At 44.8% G+C, this 16067-nt stretch overlaps 1 protein-coding gene across 6 annotated transcripts in view; it reads left to right on the top strand.

Annotated features, from left to right (window-relative positions):
• The window catches only part of DOCK10 (dedicator of cytokinesis 10), a 401455-nt gene that overhangs the window by 268569 nt on the left and 116819 nt on the right, over positions 1-16067 (top strand). For all 6 annotated transcript variants that reach the window (XR_003858608.1, XM_029615672.1, XM_029615673.1 and 3 more), the window contains exons 26-28: positions 7839-7952; positions 9158-9229; positions 10751-10897. Coding sequence is in view for 5 of the 6 variants with exons in the window: in XM_029615672.1 (XP_029471532.1) it covers positions 7839-7952; positions 9158-9229; positions 10751-10897 (333 nt within the window). In the remaining variant the exon portion in view is untranslated. The remainder of the gene's footprint in view (positions 1-7838; positions 7953-9157; positions 9230-10750; positions 10898-16067) is intronic.

Below are 16067 nucleotides of genomic sequence, written 5' to 3'. Positions count from 1 at the left end.
CTTTTCAGTACCCGCTGACTTTTCAGCGCCCGCTTTCTTAACACATGCATGGTGCCCGCAAGGGTAGCGCCATGCAATAGGCAAATTAGGGGGTCGCACTAGCAAGGAGGCACTAGGGTCGCTTGCGCAACCCTAGCGCCTCCTTGCTAATGTGGCCCAGCTGTGGCTGCCGGTTATGAAGACCGATGCCGGTAAACTCGGCATCGGTTTTCATAACCGGCCATCTGCCAATAATAAAAACAGACACCAAGTTTATCGACAATCATTTTCATTATTGGCAGACGGCCAATTATGAAAACCGATGCCGAGTTTATCAGCGTCAGTCTTCAATAACTTGGCGGTCTGCCGAGGTTTTTTTTTTTTTGTTTGTTTTTTTACTGAAGAAGTACAGAAAAGCAGTTTTTTCTGCTTTTCTGTACTTCTTTTACATGCGTTCAGCTATTAACGCCTGCTCCAGGCAGGCGTTAATATCTGAGCAATAAATGTGCGTCTAAGACACACATTTATTTTTATGAATGCGGAGTGAATGAGTAATAGCCTCATTGTTACGACTATGGCTGCTACGCAGCCGCCTCACCACCAGAGGTCCCCCATGAGCCTGCTCTCCTGGCTGGCCCAGTCCGCCCTCCTTGTCTACTCTATGTTCTGGACTTCCTTTATAACCCTGCCTAGCATATCCCTCGGTGCTTCGGCATCGAGCTTGGTTGGGCTCCCTGCTCTAGCCTCCTTCCTGCCTTGCCTTCAGGCATTCTGCCTCTGTCTAGCCTTCGGGCCTCTGCCTTGCTGTATTGCCTTTGGGCATTCTGCCTCTGTCTAGCCTTCAGGCTTCTGCCTTGCTCTATTGCCTTTGGGCATTCTGCCTCTGTCTAGCCTTCGGGCTTCTGCCTTGCTGTATTGCCTTTGGGCATTCTGCCTCTATATTGCCGTCCCTGCCTTGCTGTCTTTGGACATTGACTCTTGCCTCTTTGATTTGCTGCCTTCGGGCTTTTTGTGTTTTATGTTCAGTGTTAGTATTGTCCTGGTTTGTCTGTCTAGTCATTGTCAGTCTTGCTTCCTGGGTTCCCTTAGTCCAGTCACTCATACCTACAGTCAGTATCACCCTTACCTGCACGTTATCCTGAGTCCATCCTTTCCTGCACCCATCTCCAGTATTCTGATCATCTTTACCTGCACTCACTTTCACACATACCTCCATGTTACTCCTGTGTATCAAGCTCACCCTTACCTCCACGCACCTAGTATCAGATATTCTTCTAGCCTGTATCAGACTCCCTCCAGCCAGCTCCCACCACCACAGGCATCCTCCAGTTAACACTCAGTTCCACAGGTTCCAGCCAGCACCCAGCTCTACACATTCCTGCCTGCACTAGATTCCAACCCAGCCCTTATCAGAAGCCTTTCTTTAAGCCCTGTTTCTCTCCATTCTGGAGTCACTCCTGCAGGTGGTGTTCACGACACCTGACCACTGCCCAATCGTAACACTCATTCACATGCATTTGCACGTGATGAGCGCTATCTCATTCACTCCGTGTTGGACGTGGGTTAAATGGGCGCTAATCCCCCTATTGCATTACTTACTCTAAGCTGTAGCTGGAATAAATATATTTTGATCTAGGTAATAAGTGAAGGGATACTCAGAATTTGGTTCCCTACAGCAAATATTGCAGATTCCTTGTAATAAAGTACTAATAAAAATATTTTTTAATAGGCTGGATGATTCCTAAATCATGGACTGACCAATGCTAGCACACGCATGTCCATTTTCTCCTTGTATAACACTGAATGTGGATTTTTTTTTTTTTTTAATCTTTATTTATCACTTTTTCAAATACAATTTATATACATTGTATTAAAGAAATATATAAGCTGGATGTCAAAGAAAACAAATCTTTGAAACAAAATTCTCCTCTTAACATAAATAAAAAGGACTCCAACCTATTTAGTGCCATTACAAAAGGGGAGATACTTATACTCCATCAACAAATGGGAGATAAACACAAGATAATAGCAAATATTAGGGATGTGAATCGTGTCCTCGATCGTCTTAACGATCGATTTCGGCTGGGAGGGGGAGGGAATCGTATTGTTGCCGTTTGGGGGGGTAAAATATCGTGAAAAATCGTTAAAAAATCGTTAAAAAATCGAAAAATCGAAAAATCGAAAAACCGGCACATTAAAACCCCCTAAAACCCACCCCCGACCCTTTAAATTAAATCCCCCACCTCCCGAACCCCCCCCAAATAACTTAAATAACCTGCGGGTCCAGCGGCGGTCCGGAACGGCAGCGGTCCGGAACGGGCTCCTGCTCCTGAATCTTGTCGTCTTCAGCCGGCGCCATTTTCCAAAATGGCGCCGAAAAATGGCGGCGGCCATAGACGAAAAAGATTGGACGGCAGGAGGTCCTTCCGGACCCCCGCTGGACTTTTGGCAAGTCTCGTGGGGGTCAGGAGGCCCCCCACAAGCTGGCCAAAAGTTCCTGGAGGTCCAGCGGGGGTCAGGGAGCGATTTCCCGCCGCGAATCGTTTTCGTACGGAAAATGGCGCCGGCAGGAGATCGACTGCAGGAGGTCGTTCAGCGAGGCGCCGGAACCCTCGCTGAACGACCTCCTGCAGTCGATCTCCTGCCGGCGCCATTTTCCATACGGAAAATGGCGCCGGCCATACGCGTATGGCCGGCGCCATTTTCCGTACGAAAACGATTCGCGGCGGGAAATCGCTCCCTGACCCCCGCTGGACCTCCAGGAACTTTTGGCCAGCTTGTGGGGGGCCTCCTGACCCCCACGAGACTTGCCAAAAGTCCAGCGGGGGTCCGGAAGGACCTCCTGCCGTCCAATCTTTTTCGTCTATGGCCGCTGCCATTTTTCGGCGCCATTTTGGAAAATGGCGCCGGCTGAAGACGACAAGATTCAGGAGCAGGAGCCCGTTCCGGACCGCTGCCGTTCCGGACCGCCGCTGGACCCGCAGGTTATTTAAGTTATTGGGGGGGGGGTTCGGGAGGGTGGGGGATTTAATTTAAAGGGTCGGGGGTGGGTTTTAGGGGGTTTTAGTGTGCCGGCTCACGATTCTAATGATTTATAACGATAAATCGTTAGAATCTGTATTGTATTGTGTTCCATAACGGTTTAAGACGATATTAAAATTATCGGACGATAATTTTAATCGTCCTAAAACGATTCACATCCCTAGCAAATATATAACATACGTGGTAAATTACCATCTCACATTTAACTTATTACCCTATTTGGTCTATAGGAGAAGATGTCGCAGGTTGTTGTCTCATCCGTTGTTCAAGAAATACTTTTAAGTGGTCAGGAACAAAAAATATGTATGATTCTTCCTCCTTACTAATGTAACATTTGCAGGGAAACCTCAATTTATATGAGAAACCCAGTGACAACACCTCTTGGCGAAAGGTCAAAAAAGACCTTCGCTTTTGTTGTGTTGCCACTGCTAGGTCAGGAAAAATTTTTACTGGTTTCTCCATAAATGAAACAGGAAATTTATTAAAATACTTTTTCATGATCTTATTCAGATCATTTACAGTGAAAAAAGTAACAAGGAGAATACCCCAGTCGATTACCCTTTCATTTGAATTTTCCAAAAATCTCGTGAGATCTCCCTGAAACATTTCTTGGGAAATATTTCTATTTCTAGTTGACTTTGGTAGGAAATAGCAATTATTCACGACCGGTACTTCCCCAGGAGCAATACCTAGTGCTTCTTGAAAAAATTTTGTCAAAGTGATTAGGGGGGTTTCCCCTGTCACTCTGGGAAAATTTATAATACGCAAATTAAAGCGCTTGGTAGTGTTCTCTGGGGCTTCCAATCTTACTGCAATTTGCTCACTATCTTTTGCAACTGCCACATTAAATTCCTTACATTTTAAACCATTATTTTCCAATTGGGTAATTCTTTCTTCGGATCTTTTAATATGATCTTGAAATTGAATTGAATCCTGGGTGTATCTTGAATTATACATATCCATTTTCCCTTCCAAAATTTTGATATTAAGGGACATTGCTGCGACCATTTCCCATATAGTGTCCAAAGTAACCAGTTCAGGACGTACAGGCAAGACAACTTCTTTGCTGCTAGACACCAGAGCAGCATCAGATGTAGACCCTAGAGCTTCCTGTACTACAGCTGGATTTGAATTATTTCCAGCTGTGTCCAGGTGGCTACTGATTTCAATTGGGGTCGAGTCATTGCTTAGTCCAGATTTCCTTTGAACTGGAGGAAGTCCAAGGTTAGGACTTAAAGAAGCCTCCTCTGTAGAAGTGGGTAGTCCTCCCACATTACCCAGTTCACCAGATTCTTCGGCCTTCTGGGATTGAGAGATAGATGGAACTAGAAAGTTCGTGATTGCCTGTTGGATAGGCGACGGTGGAGGGGCGGGTAGGGCAGGAAAAACCCTAACCCTTCCCTTCCTTTTTGCCGGCATGATGTATACTCTATCTTACAGGCAAACAGTGTCATTAAATTTACCACTTATTCAGATGGAGATAAGTAGAAGGGAGAGAGTTTGAGACCTTTGAGGAAAAAAAAAAAAAAAATGTATTAATACCTGAGCAATAGCTGTGGCTGTGTCCGGCGGAGTCCGGCAGAGTCCGATGGAGCGCGCGCGGTTTCAGCAACGCGCCGGCTCTGCTGCGCGCCGCTTGTTCTCTGGTTTTTCAAGGCAGCTGCTTCTTCCTTCCGGTCCGGGGCTCCGCCCACTGCCCTCGGCGTCGCCCTCACTGCACCGTCGAGGCTCAAGCACCCCCGGAGTCAGGCTCACAGGCTAGCAGGCAAGCAGTTTTTTTTCAAGAAAGCGGTCTCCTCTCACCCTTCTCTCTCCCCGAATGTGGATTTAAAATAATGTAGATGCAGAATATTTAAACTAGGTGGTCTGGCATATGATATTTGTAGCCAACAAAGAATGTTCTACTTTCTACAAAGTTAGCACTTTTCTTAGTTACATAGAAACATAAAATATTATGGCAGATGAAGGCCATAATGCCCATCTATTGCTTTGGACCCAAATTGATCACTGTTTTCCCTTTCACACCTTTGTAACAAAGGATTTGCATGGCTTTACAAAACTAGTATTGTCCTTGCACTTGATTCTGAGATCTTCTCTTTCCAAATATTGGGGCGGATTTTCAGAGCCCTGCTCGCCTAAATCCGCCCAAAACCGGGCGGATTTAGGCGAGCAGGGCCCTGCGCGCCAGTAAGCCTATTTTACATAGGCCTACCGGCGCGCGCAGAGCCCCGGGACTCGCGTAAGTCCCAGGGTTTTCGGAGGGGGCGTGTCGGGGGCGGGCCCGAACCGTGCGGCGTTTTCGGGGCATGTCGGGAGCGTTCCGGGGGCGGGCCCGGGGGCGTGGCTACGGCCCGGGGTGGCCCGGGGGCGTGGCCGCGCCCTCCGGACCCGCCCCCAGGTCGCGTCCCGGCGCGCAGGAGGCCCGCTAACGCGCGGGGATTTACGCCTCCCTCCAGGAGGCGTAAATCCCCCAACAAAGGTAAGGTGGGGGCTTAGACAGGGCCGGGTGGGTGGGTTAGGTAGGGGAAGGGAGGGGAAGGTGAGGGGAGGGCAAAAGGAAGTTCCCTCCGAGGCCGCTCCGATTTCGGAGCGGCCTCGGAGGGAATGGGGGTAGGCTGCGCGGCTCGGCGCGCGCCGGCTATACAAAATCGATAGCCTTGCGCGCGCCGATCCAGGTTTTTAGCAGATACGCCCAGCTCCACGCGTATCTACTAAAATCCAGCGTACTTTTGTTTGCGCCTGGAGCGCAAACAAAAGTACGCCTATTCGCGGAGTATGAAAATCCGCCCCATTCTGTATTGAACACTGTTATCACTGTTTTCAATCTAATTATGAGAGCCTATCAAAAATGACATGAAACAAGGCATTTACATGTATGCATTCCCCTAAACCTCCCCCTTCATCTGGAATGCCCCTTTTCTTAGCGGTTGCGGACAGACATAATGCACTGTGAGACAGCAGTCACACTTGTCCAGTTGGTAAAAGTACACGCGCTATTAGACAGCTCACCCACTCTTCTGCACTTTGTTCATAATGGGGAAGATTTTGAAAGGGGTATGCGCGTAAGATATGTGCGTACCCCCCGAAAACCTGCCCCAAGTTCCTCCTGCGCACGCCAAGCCTATTTTGAATAGGCTCGGCGGCGCACGCAAGCCCTGGGACGTGCATAAGTCCCGGGGCTTTCCTGGGGGGGCGTGGCGGGGCGTGTCGAGGCGTGTCGAGGTGGCGTGTCATTCGGGGGCGGGGCCGCGGGCGTGGTTCCGGCCCGGGGGCATGGCCGAGGCCTCCGAAACAGCTCCCGGGCCGGGGAATCGCGCGCCGGCCAGCTGGCAGGCGTAACTTTTAAAACAAAGGTGGGGGGTTTTAGATAGGGCTGTGGGGGGTGGGTTAGCTAGGGGAAGGGAGGGGAAGGTGCAGGGGGTGGAAGGAAAGTTCCCTCCAAGGCCACTCCGATTTCAGAGCAGCCTCGGAGGGATCGGAGGCAGGCTGCGCGTGCCGACCCCAGATTTTAACAGATACGCATGGCTATGCGCGTATCTATTGAAATCCGGCGTACTTTTGTTTGCGCCTGGTGCGCGAACAAAAGTACGCATGCGCATAGTTTTATAAAATCTGCCCCTTTGTTTCCGATATCACGGGTGTGCCTCTGCCATTAGATAAGAGACGGATTCTGTTTGACAGTTTAAGAGATTCCGGACTGCTTATGATCAGTAATGCAGCAGGAAAATAAAGCTGTCAGTGACAAAGGCTGTCTTATAGAAATGACTTGTACCTGATCCTTCTGTACTCATTCACTACGAAATGCTATATTTAATTATCTGTTATGGGAAAAATGCTTTGTAAAGTATGACCTGCAAGAAAACTAAATTGCATTTTCTGAAAGTCTGAGACATGTACCTATAGTGACTGTCTGCTGAATGATTTTTCTTTTTAATTCATGCAGTTGAGTCATGAGGATTAATTTATTGCACATGTGTACTCTATTTCCAAAAGGATGCAAGGGATGTAGGGGGGAGGGGATAAGGGAGGGGGGAGGGGTAACAGCTGGGATTTGAGAAATATGTATTCCTTTTCTTATATGTTTTCTTGGTGGTGGATAAGAGTGCCCTCCCCCCCTGCCGAGAATCTTGTGATTGTTAAAAACGAAATAAATATTTAAACATAAATTAGTGGTATGTGAGTTGCTGAAAATTACCCTCTGCGGGTATTGGTGTAAAGTCTACGGGTACTTTCTTACCACAGACTTTATCAGTTTTCAAAGGAAAAGTGCATGCATACTTTCCCTATGAAAATGAAGCCTACCAAAAGTACACACAATTACGCCTACTAATATGGGTGCAGATTATGCTCAGGAAAAGAATGCAAAAGTATGTGCACAGTTCCAAATCCCAGCCAGCTCTGTCCACAAGAATGCACTGCAAGCCCTGGGTAAAAGTCTGTGCACATCCCTTTATTTACATACAAAATATTGTATTCCGCATTCATTACCAAACAGATGGTTCGAAGCGGATCACAAACGTTTAAATCAAGCAATCATAACTTTATCCAAAATAAACTGAAAATCAGCTCAAACATATCATCTAAAAGCATTTTCCGATCCGTTTTAAGTCTTTTCCTAAAATATTTATAATCCCTGATCAGGGAAGAGAGTTCACAAACTGAGGCCTGTTTCATATCCGCATATCGTACGGGCGACTTTGTAAGCCACCATGTCTGCAGGTGAAGGAAACGGCTTTGAACGTTACCCTCCCTAAGAGCTGGGGATTTCCTAGCAGTCAGGATTTGGGGATTTATCTCTTTGTTGGACTTTTTTTCAGTGTGTATTCAAAACTGTGGCATATGAAGAAAGGACAGTCCATGAGGAGCTGGCTAAAGGCATGACTGGTCTTTTGAAAGTTAATTGCCAAGTAACAGTGAAGAATGTTTTAAAGGTAACTTGCTAATTTCAGACATGCCATCATAATGCAATTCTTCTCTCACTTCTGACGATGTAGCTACTGTAGGATGTGGCAATGCCCATAATATAATGGGAAATAAATTATAGTAACCACTAGTGTCCTGGGGCTATATTAAAAAAAGATTTTCTTTGACTAATGTGCAACACTTTTCAGACCCACTGAAAGGCAGTGTTCAAGAATATAGTGAGCCAGTTTGATTTTTTTTTTTTTTATAAATGCAAATATTTCAATGTACCTTTTGTTGGAATATTGTATCTGTCAAAGAATATATGTAAATCTTAAAGATACAGCTAGATAAGTACAATATTGGTGACTAGTGTCACTCTATTTTTAATGTAGAATATGTCAACATTTTTTTTTTGTGTTTTATTATGTAAGTTTAATTGTATTCTGCACGTTTAATTGTAAACTGCTTAGGTTTACCCAAATTGAATACGTTTTAAATAAATAAATAAACATTATGGGGCGGATTTTAAAAGGGTTACGTGTATATATTACATGCGTAACCCCAAAAACCCGCTTCTGCGCGTGCCAAGCATATTCTGCATAGGCCCAGCGAAGTGCGCAAGCCCCGGGATGCGTGTGAGCCCCGGGGCTTGAAAAAATGGGCGGGGCGTGAGCGGGGCAGGGCAATCCAGGGCGGGGCATGGGCGTGGCCGGAGGCCTCTCCACTGCTGCAGGGCCCGGGGATTGCGCACCGGCACTCGGCCGGCGCGTGCAACCTACGCCTGCTCAGAGGCAGGCATAAATAAAAAAAATAATGGTGGGGGGGATTTAGGTAGGGCTGGGGGGTGGGTTAGATAGGGGAAGGGAGGGAAAGGTGGGGGGGTCGGAGGGAACGGGGAAAGCCATCACTCCCCTAGGGTTCAGCGCGCGCAAGGTGCACAAATGTGCATCCCTTGCACGCGCCGACCCCGGATTTTATAACATGCGCGCGGCTGCACGCACATGTTATAAAATCAGGTGTAGATTTGTGCGCGCTGGGTTGCGCTCACAAATCTGTGCCCGCGTGTAGGTACCAATATCTGGCCCTATGGTTGAACCTTATCAATCTTATTAAAGTAATGCATTTCCAAAGTAGAGACTGACATTAATGTTAAACAATTACAGATATAAAATTATTAGCACCTCATAGACATTTTTTTGAAGTTCTGAGACATATGTATGTTTTTCAACAGCATTCTTGGTTCTTCTTTGCAATTATCCTAAAATCAATGGCTCAATACCTGGTTAACAATAATAAACTACAGGTAGGAGGTATTTTATATTTTCCATAAAAAAAGACATCTGTATTCATGGAAAATCTTACTGAATTATGTTGTAATAATAAATGCTCAAATTGTCTAAATTATTTAGAAAAACTGTAACCTACTGCATTATGCATTATGAAATAATATTTATGTAGCAATCATGCTAATGTTTTGTGGATTTGTCAGACTATTATTGTTAGGAAATACAGAATGATACATTAAGGAGTGAATTTTAAAAAGGATATATGCACGTAAAATGCCATTTTACATGCCCATATAAGGCTTTTGAAAATTCCCCCAGGGGTTGTATGTGTAAAAATAAGCATGGAAGCAATTTCACGCATTCTTTTAACTGTATTCGATAGAGACGTCCCTGGGGCACAGTTAGGATGGGGAAGCCATTTACCAGTAGCTTTCTAAAATTGAAAGTATGCCTATAAATGAACACATGAATATTTACACATGCTCCCAAGTGGGTAGAAATGTGCACATTTATGCTGTGTAAGGGATCACGCGTACCCACTCTTTTTCAAAACTTACTCATGCATGTAAATCCGCTTTGAAAATTATTTGTACTTTGTACATGCAGAATCCAGCCCTATAGGCTATGTTATAAAATTGGGCTCTAAGAGGGAACTTTCATACTCGCCACAGACTCGGAGGGGCGGGAGATGGCACTTTGATATTCCTTTGAAAATCCCACAGCGGGCAATTCTTTATTCTGCATACTAGCGATCCCATCCTAACCCTGCCCCTGGCACCACCCATTTCCCCATGGGGAAAAGTACATGCATGTGGATAGCGGGCCTACTTTTCCATACTCAGAAGGGGGAAATTTCAAAGCATTTTTCCATGGGTAAGTACTTATTTACTCATAAAAATCCCTTTGAAAATTTTCCCCAAAATTCATATTAGAAATAACAGGACCCACCAGAAATAAGCTTGTTCACCAAAATTTTAGCTTCCTTACATCTTCTTCAGGATACATAATGCACATAAAAACAAAGAGCCAGATTTAAGAATCAGGCAAACGTATGGCAAAATAGTGCAGAAAACCTGTACCAGTTTGCTTGCACAATTTTAAAATAACACATCTTGTACCCAGGTTTCAATTTCCTGCAACTTTTGGAAGGGAAAACATTTTGCGGAAAAAGTTTGAAAATACAAGTTTCCTAAAAAAGTATTTTGCAACTTTGGTGTCATCCATCATTTTATTCCTCTTGTGAAAGTCCTGAAATGCACTTTTGTTTACTATTTTGCTTGATTTCTTTTTTTCTGTGGAATTGTTCTCTTTCGCAAGTTATACAAAATGGAACTCCTTGGACAAAAAAAGGGCTATTTCAAAATGATGCACACGAATCAACATGTGGGTATTTGAGGATGGGGTGTTTTTAGCCCTTTCCTCAAATAATTTCTGTATCAGTTATCCGTTTTGACTATTGACAACACTTACAGGGTAACAATGTTATGGGTTGTTTGTTTTTGTTTTGATTCTTTCAAAATCTCGTCTACATTTTAAAGGTTCCACGTGCTCAGAGGTTTCCTGAAACGTTCTTAACGGAACTGGACATGCTTGTAATGTGTTTGTCAGACCATGTTATATGGAAATACAGAGATGCCATGGAAGAAACCAAAAAGGCAAACCATAGCGTGGCCACATTTCTGAAGGTAGGAGTTTGTTATGGTCACCTTCAGCAATGTTGCTGAGGCTCAATAGTAAAATGTGTTTGAACTGTTATAGCAGACAGTCGTGGGTCAATGTATCATTGAGTTTATGTAACACTGGTGAATGAGACCAGCCTTGCAAGCAACTTTGACAATTTTAGCGATATTGCACCCTTATTAATTTTCCAGATCAGCAAATATCATGTACTGCAAAACTGATAAATTCAAAAGTGAAAAAACAAACCCCTACAATATGGGTCCGTAAAAGAGTTAGGATAGAAGAACTCAGGAATGCTTTCAGATTTATGAAACCCTACAGAACCTTTTGGTGCTTAAGTGAATTTTCAGAAAACTAAAATTACATATGTAAGTTTATAACACACATAACTTTGCCTGTCTAAAAAACAGGCATTTAGGAGAAAGGGCAGGTTGGGGGTAATTTTCAAAGTCATTTACATACATAAAAATTATCTTCCATCTCCCAAGCCAAGGTTGGGGGTGGATATTGCAGTGGCAGAGGCAGAAGGCTGAGGTATCTGCTTGGCCTCCTCCTTATACCTCCCCAACATGCTTGCATGACTCTTGTGGCCACCAGCTGTGGTGTTCCATTGGAACGTGCAGTTTGGAAAGGGTGGACCTGAAAGTGACATGGCCATGCCTGGGATCCAGCAGACTGCATGGACCTCCTGCCCACACACACGTACACGAAAGGCTGGTAAGTGCTATAGGAGTTAGGCCTAAGTGCACAAGTGCCATGTTACATGTGGTGTCCAGAAACCCAAAGTTTTGCTGCATTCTAAAATGGAAAGCTGTGACCAGTATGGCTCCACATAGCCCCTGAACTGAAGGCAATGATACACAATGCAAAAACAGTAAACCTCAAGACACATTTAATCAAATGGAATAATAAAAGGCTGCAGCTTTATAAAATAACCTGACAAGGGAGTATAGCCTAAGTACCCAAACTCTTCTAAATGCACTTTTCCCCAGCTTCCCCCTTCCCCCAATATGGAGAAAGGGGAGAAGCCAAACTAGATGGTCCAAGGGCATGTATTCTTTCAGATCCCACAGCCCACAATGGGTAAGCCTGTCTAGGCATCACTGGGTAGCCTGCCACATTCAAAGCAAGGCTGCCAGTTCAGCAAGCCACAACAACCATCTAACACCCTCTCCCACACACTAACCAAAGCTGTGGCCACTCAATCACGTGCCATTTTCCCCTATCACCTGAAACCAGAATCCTATGGATCATGCTGATGAATAACTCCTGTCCCATGGCAGACAAATGCACACAAGCATGTATATATCTATGCAGAGAACAGGTGTCCATTCGGGTCTGATATGGTACTTGCTGAAGTGGAGAGATAACTTGCCCACCTACTCCTTAACCTTGGTCATGCCATGTCTCCATAACCATACCTGACTCCACCAGCAATGAGGGATAATCTCAGACCAAAATATTAAGGTTTCTGGCCGGCAGAACATGAGTAAAGCGATGTCATTGCTGACACCATTAACCAGCTGCTATGCAAATGAGTTGCCAAGGTCAATACACCCCGAGTTGTATCACCAGTACATCTGGGCAAGCCAAATCGTCAAGCAACTGACACAGTGTGGAGATGAGCTGGGCCCAACAGTTGCCCCTGCCAATCCACTTCACCTGAATATCCCTGGCTGCCATATCCAAGTGAGCACCAAACCTGCAGAACCTTGCTGGTTTTTCGGCCCAAACGATGAACAAATGACCCACAAGAAAAAGAGAAAAGAGGATTAGCCAAACACAGTAATATGCTGCTATCCTTCTGCCTAATATAGAATGTTCAGGATGCCGCGTGCTATCTACCGATATTCTACAATGCACCAGTGACAAACTGGCTGCCACACTCCAGGCTACACTAATTCTTAAATAATGCATCCCAAGCAGGTCACCCAGTGGTCCTGCCACTTTCAGAAACTGTTTAAAGATTGTAGTGAATTGGTATCTGCTCAAGGGGAAAAGAGCTTGGTGGACCAGGAAATGGTGCCCACCCTTGGGTTTCATGTTAGCATTACAGGTCAGGAAAGTTTCCAACCCTAGGGATGCCACCAATAAAATCACCTCAACCCTGCGACTGAGATCAGCCATGGACTTCTGAATGTAAAAAGAAAGCTTATCATTGTAAAGGCATATTTATTTATTTTATTTAACACTTTTCTATACCGAATTTCATGAAAAAAGGATCATATCAAATCGGTTTACATGGAACATAGGGACTAAATAATTAACCATAACAACAAGAGGGCAAAGAGCAAAAAGTTACATATAACAAGGAGAAAGAACTTGAGGGGCTAGAGTAGCCGGGAAGCAAAAGGACAGCCTAACTGGGAGGAAACTATAACTGGGAGGAAACTATATGCTGAGACTAGGCAGGAGTGTCTAGTCAGGTAAGCGGAGTCTGGTTGAGTGGAATATTGATGTTTTAGAAATTAAGGGAAGGCTTGAATTAAGCCAAGTCTTAAGTTTTTTTCGAAAGGTTTAAAGGCAGGGTTCCAATCTGAGGTCAGTCAGCAAGTTATTCCAAATGGCCGGGCCCTCTGTATTCCAAATGGCCACTGCATATGGCAGCCAGAGGCCAGCAGACTGGATTCTGACCTAGAATTCCCGGCCATGACCAGCTTGCTGACCTACAGAGCCACAACGAAGGCACAGAAGATTACTGAGCAGAAAAGGGCTACCATAAATGCATATGCCACGACTATCAGCAAGATCTGCCTCAGAAGACGTATGTGTGAGACAGGGCCTCCAGGTTTATACGCGGGCCCTGTCTCACACACACAGTCTGCCATGATCTTTTTTTTACCACAAAGTTTTAAACTGGGTTGGTCCAATCTTGCACCTTCATAAAGAGTGCCAACCCATCCATGCGAGTCTTCACCATTCCTCTGGTGTACCTGACCATTTAGCAGCTGCCATTGCCACTCCTTGCTGATGAGGACATTTGTCTCCTGGTCATATGCCAAGATGTAAGATCTCTAAATAGCAGAGTCAATGGAACGATGCAGAAAGCTTCATGCCACTAGAATCCAATAAGTGACATGTTGGGACCATGAGCCACAATGCAGTCCTGGTGCCAGCTTCCATAACACACAGCACTTACAATGAGAAAGAGAATAAGAAATCTTGTTTCAAACCCCCAGAACATGTCTGGCCTATGCAGTGATTTTCCAAAGTCAAAGTCTCTCCAGATCTTGGGCACAAACAGGTATTTGGCAGACTGACAGTTGATTACAGAGCTGTAGCTAACCTATGGCCGATGTGGCCTCAGCTATAGATGCCATCCACTAGGGGCGCTGTCGCATGAAAATTATCAGCTTCCAGCTGCCTCCTCCCTCCTCCTGCCCTGGCAGTAAATAGCAATGTACCGTGGAGCTCGAAAACGATCTCCTCCTGCTTCCTCCCGCTGGCCAATGAAAAACAGTGCAGCCCACACTCCTCCTGACCCCTCTCCAACAATGAAGAGTAGTGCTGTCTATAGGGCAGCAAAAAACATCAGCCTCCTTCTCGCCCCAGTAGTGCATATATGGCTGAACTTGTGAGAGAGAGCCTGAGTGAGTGTGTACATGATTGAACATATGAGGGAGCACTTATGAGCATGTGTGACTGAACATATGAAAGAGAATGAATGAGCATATGTATGTTTATTTATTTATATTCTGCTTTTCCCACTTTTTTCAGCCCTTCAAAGTGAATTATATGTAGGTATTTCCCTATCCCCAGAGAGCTTACAATTTATGTTTATATCTGAGGCAATGGAGAATAAAGTGACTTGCCCAAGGTCAACAAGGAGTGACAGCAGGACTTGAACCCTGGTCTCTTGGTTCATAGCCCACTGCTCTAACCACTAGGCTACTCCTCCACTCTATGAGCATGTGTGAGAGAGAGCATATGAGCATGTGTGAATGACTGAGTCTGTGACAAAGAATATGAGCCTGTATGTGTATATGATTTATCATGTGATAGGGATTGAACGAGTATGTGTGTGTGTGTGTGTATGATTGAGCATGAGAGAGCAAACGAGCATGTGTGTGTGTGTATGCAATTGAGCATGAGAGAGTAAACAAATGTGTATGTATGTATATGATTGAGCGTGAGTGAAAGAAAGCATAGAGAGAGTTTTTATGCACAATCCCCTCCTTTCTCCCTGCTAATCCATGACAATCTCAGGTCATCTGGAAATGAACATTTTCCAGGAATGGACAGCAGGGGATTTTTTTAATACATATTAGTTTTAGTTATTGGGTGATATTTGATGGATCAGTTGTCTTGAAATAATTTATTGACTTTTGATCATTTTTAATTATTGGATGTTCTATCCATCAATTGTTTTGAAATATTTAAAATTTGTATTAGTATGGTTTTACTATTTATGTTTCTTGATTTGATGTTTTATGAGGAATAGTAGTATTTCTGTTTTTCCATAATTGGATTGTTGTGGTTTCCACTTTAGTTTTTGTCTGCACATTTCTATTTACACTTTACAGCAGTATTTCCTAACCAGTGTGCCGTGGCACACTAGTGTGCCTTCAGACCTGATCCACTGTGCCACAGAAAAGTCACTACTGCCTGATACTCACATCTTGGCCGGCATCTGGATTCTGCTCTCATTACCTCACAGTAACAAGAGTCACCAGCAGTAGTGCTTAAACCTGTAGGAGCTCCTTTGTGATATCTTGTGTAATCATGCATTCCTTCTCTTCCCATCTACAACATAAGCCCTGGAGTATGGTAATTAATGGGCAACAAGCAGGGCATCCCCTCTGAGTCCTTCCAGCCTCTGTCTAATCCCCAAGCTGAGTAAGACATGGAGAGTGTGTGCTGAGCACTGGATATGTCGCACTCTGAGTATTGGAGTAGCAGCAGTGGTGGACTGGCAGCCAAGGTAGCCAACCAACCCTGCTGCCCATATAAGAGGCTCCTCCCTTCTCCTGCACTTTTATAGAAAGGGAACTGGCCCACTGTGATGAAGTCATATGTGTTTCTGACCACTCTCTCCCTTTGTTTTCAAATTTGGAAGAGAAACTAGAGGGGGCTTCAGTACTTCCCTAGTTTTTATTTTTCTGCCCCGTGAAGGTTAGTGTGTCCTATAACATTTTGGTTAATGTAGGTAGGGCTTGGTCTTCAATAGGTTGGGAA

This window comes from Rhinatrema bivittatum, chromosome 9 (assembly GCF_901001135.1).
Source record: "Rhinatrema bivittatum chromosome 9, aRhiBiv1.1, whole genome shotgun sequence".
NCBI classification, from domain to species: domain Eukaryota; kingdom Metazoa; phylum Chordata; class Amphibia; order Gymnophiona; family Rhinatrematidae; genus Rhinatrema; species Rhinatrema bivittatum.
Note: the sequence above shows the minus strand (reverse complement) of the source record. Positions and strands in the feature narration are given on the sequence as shown.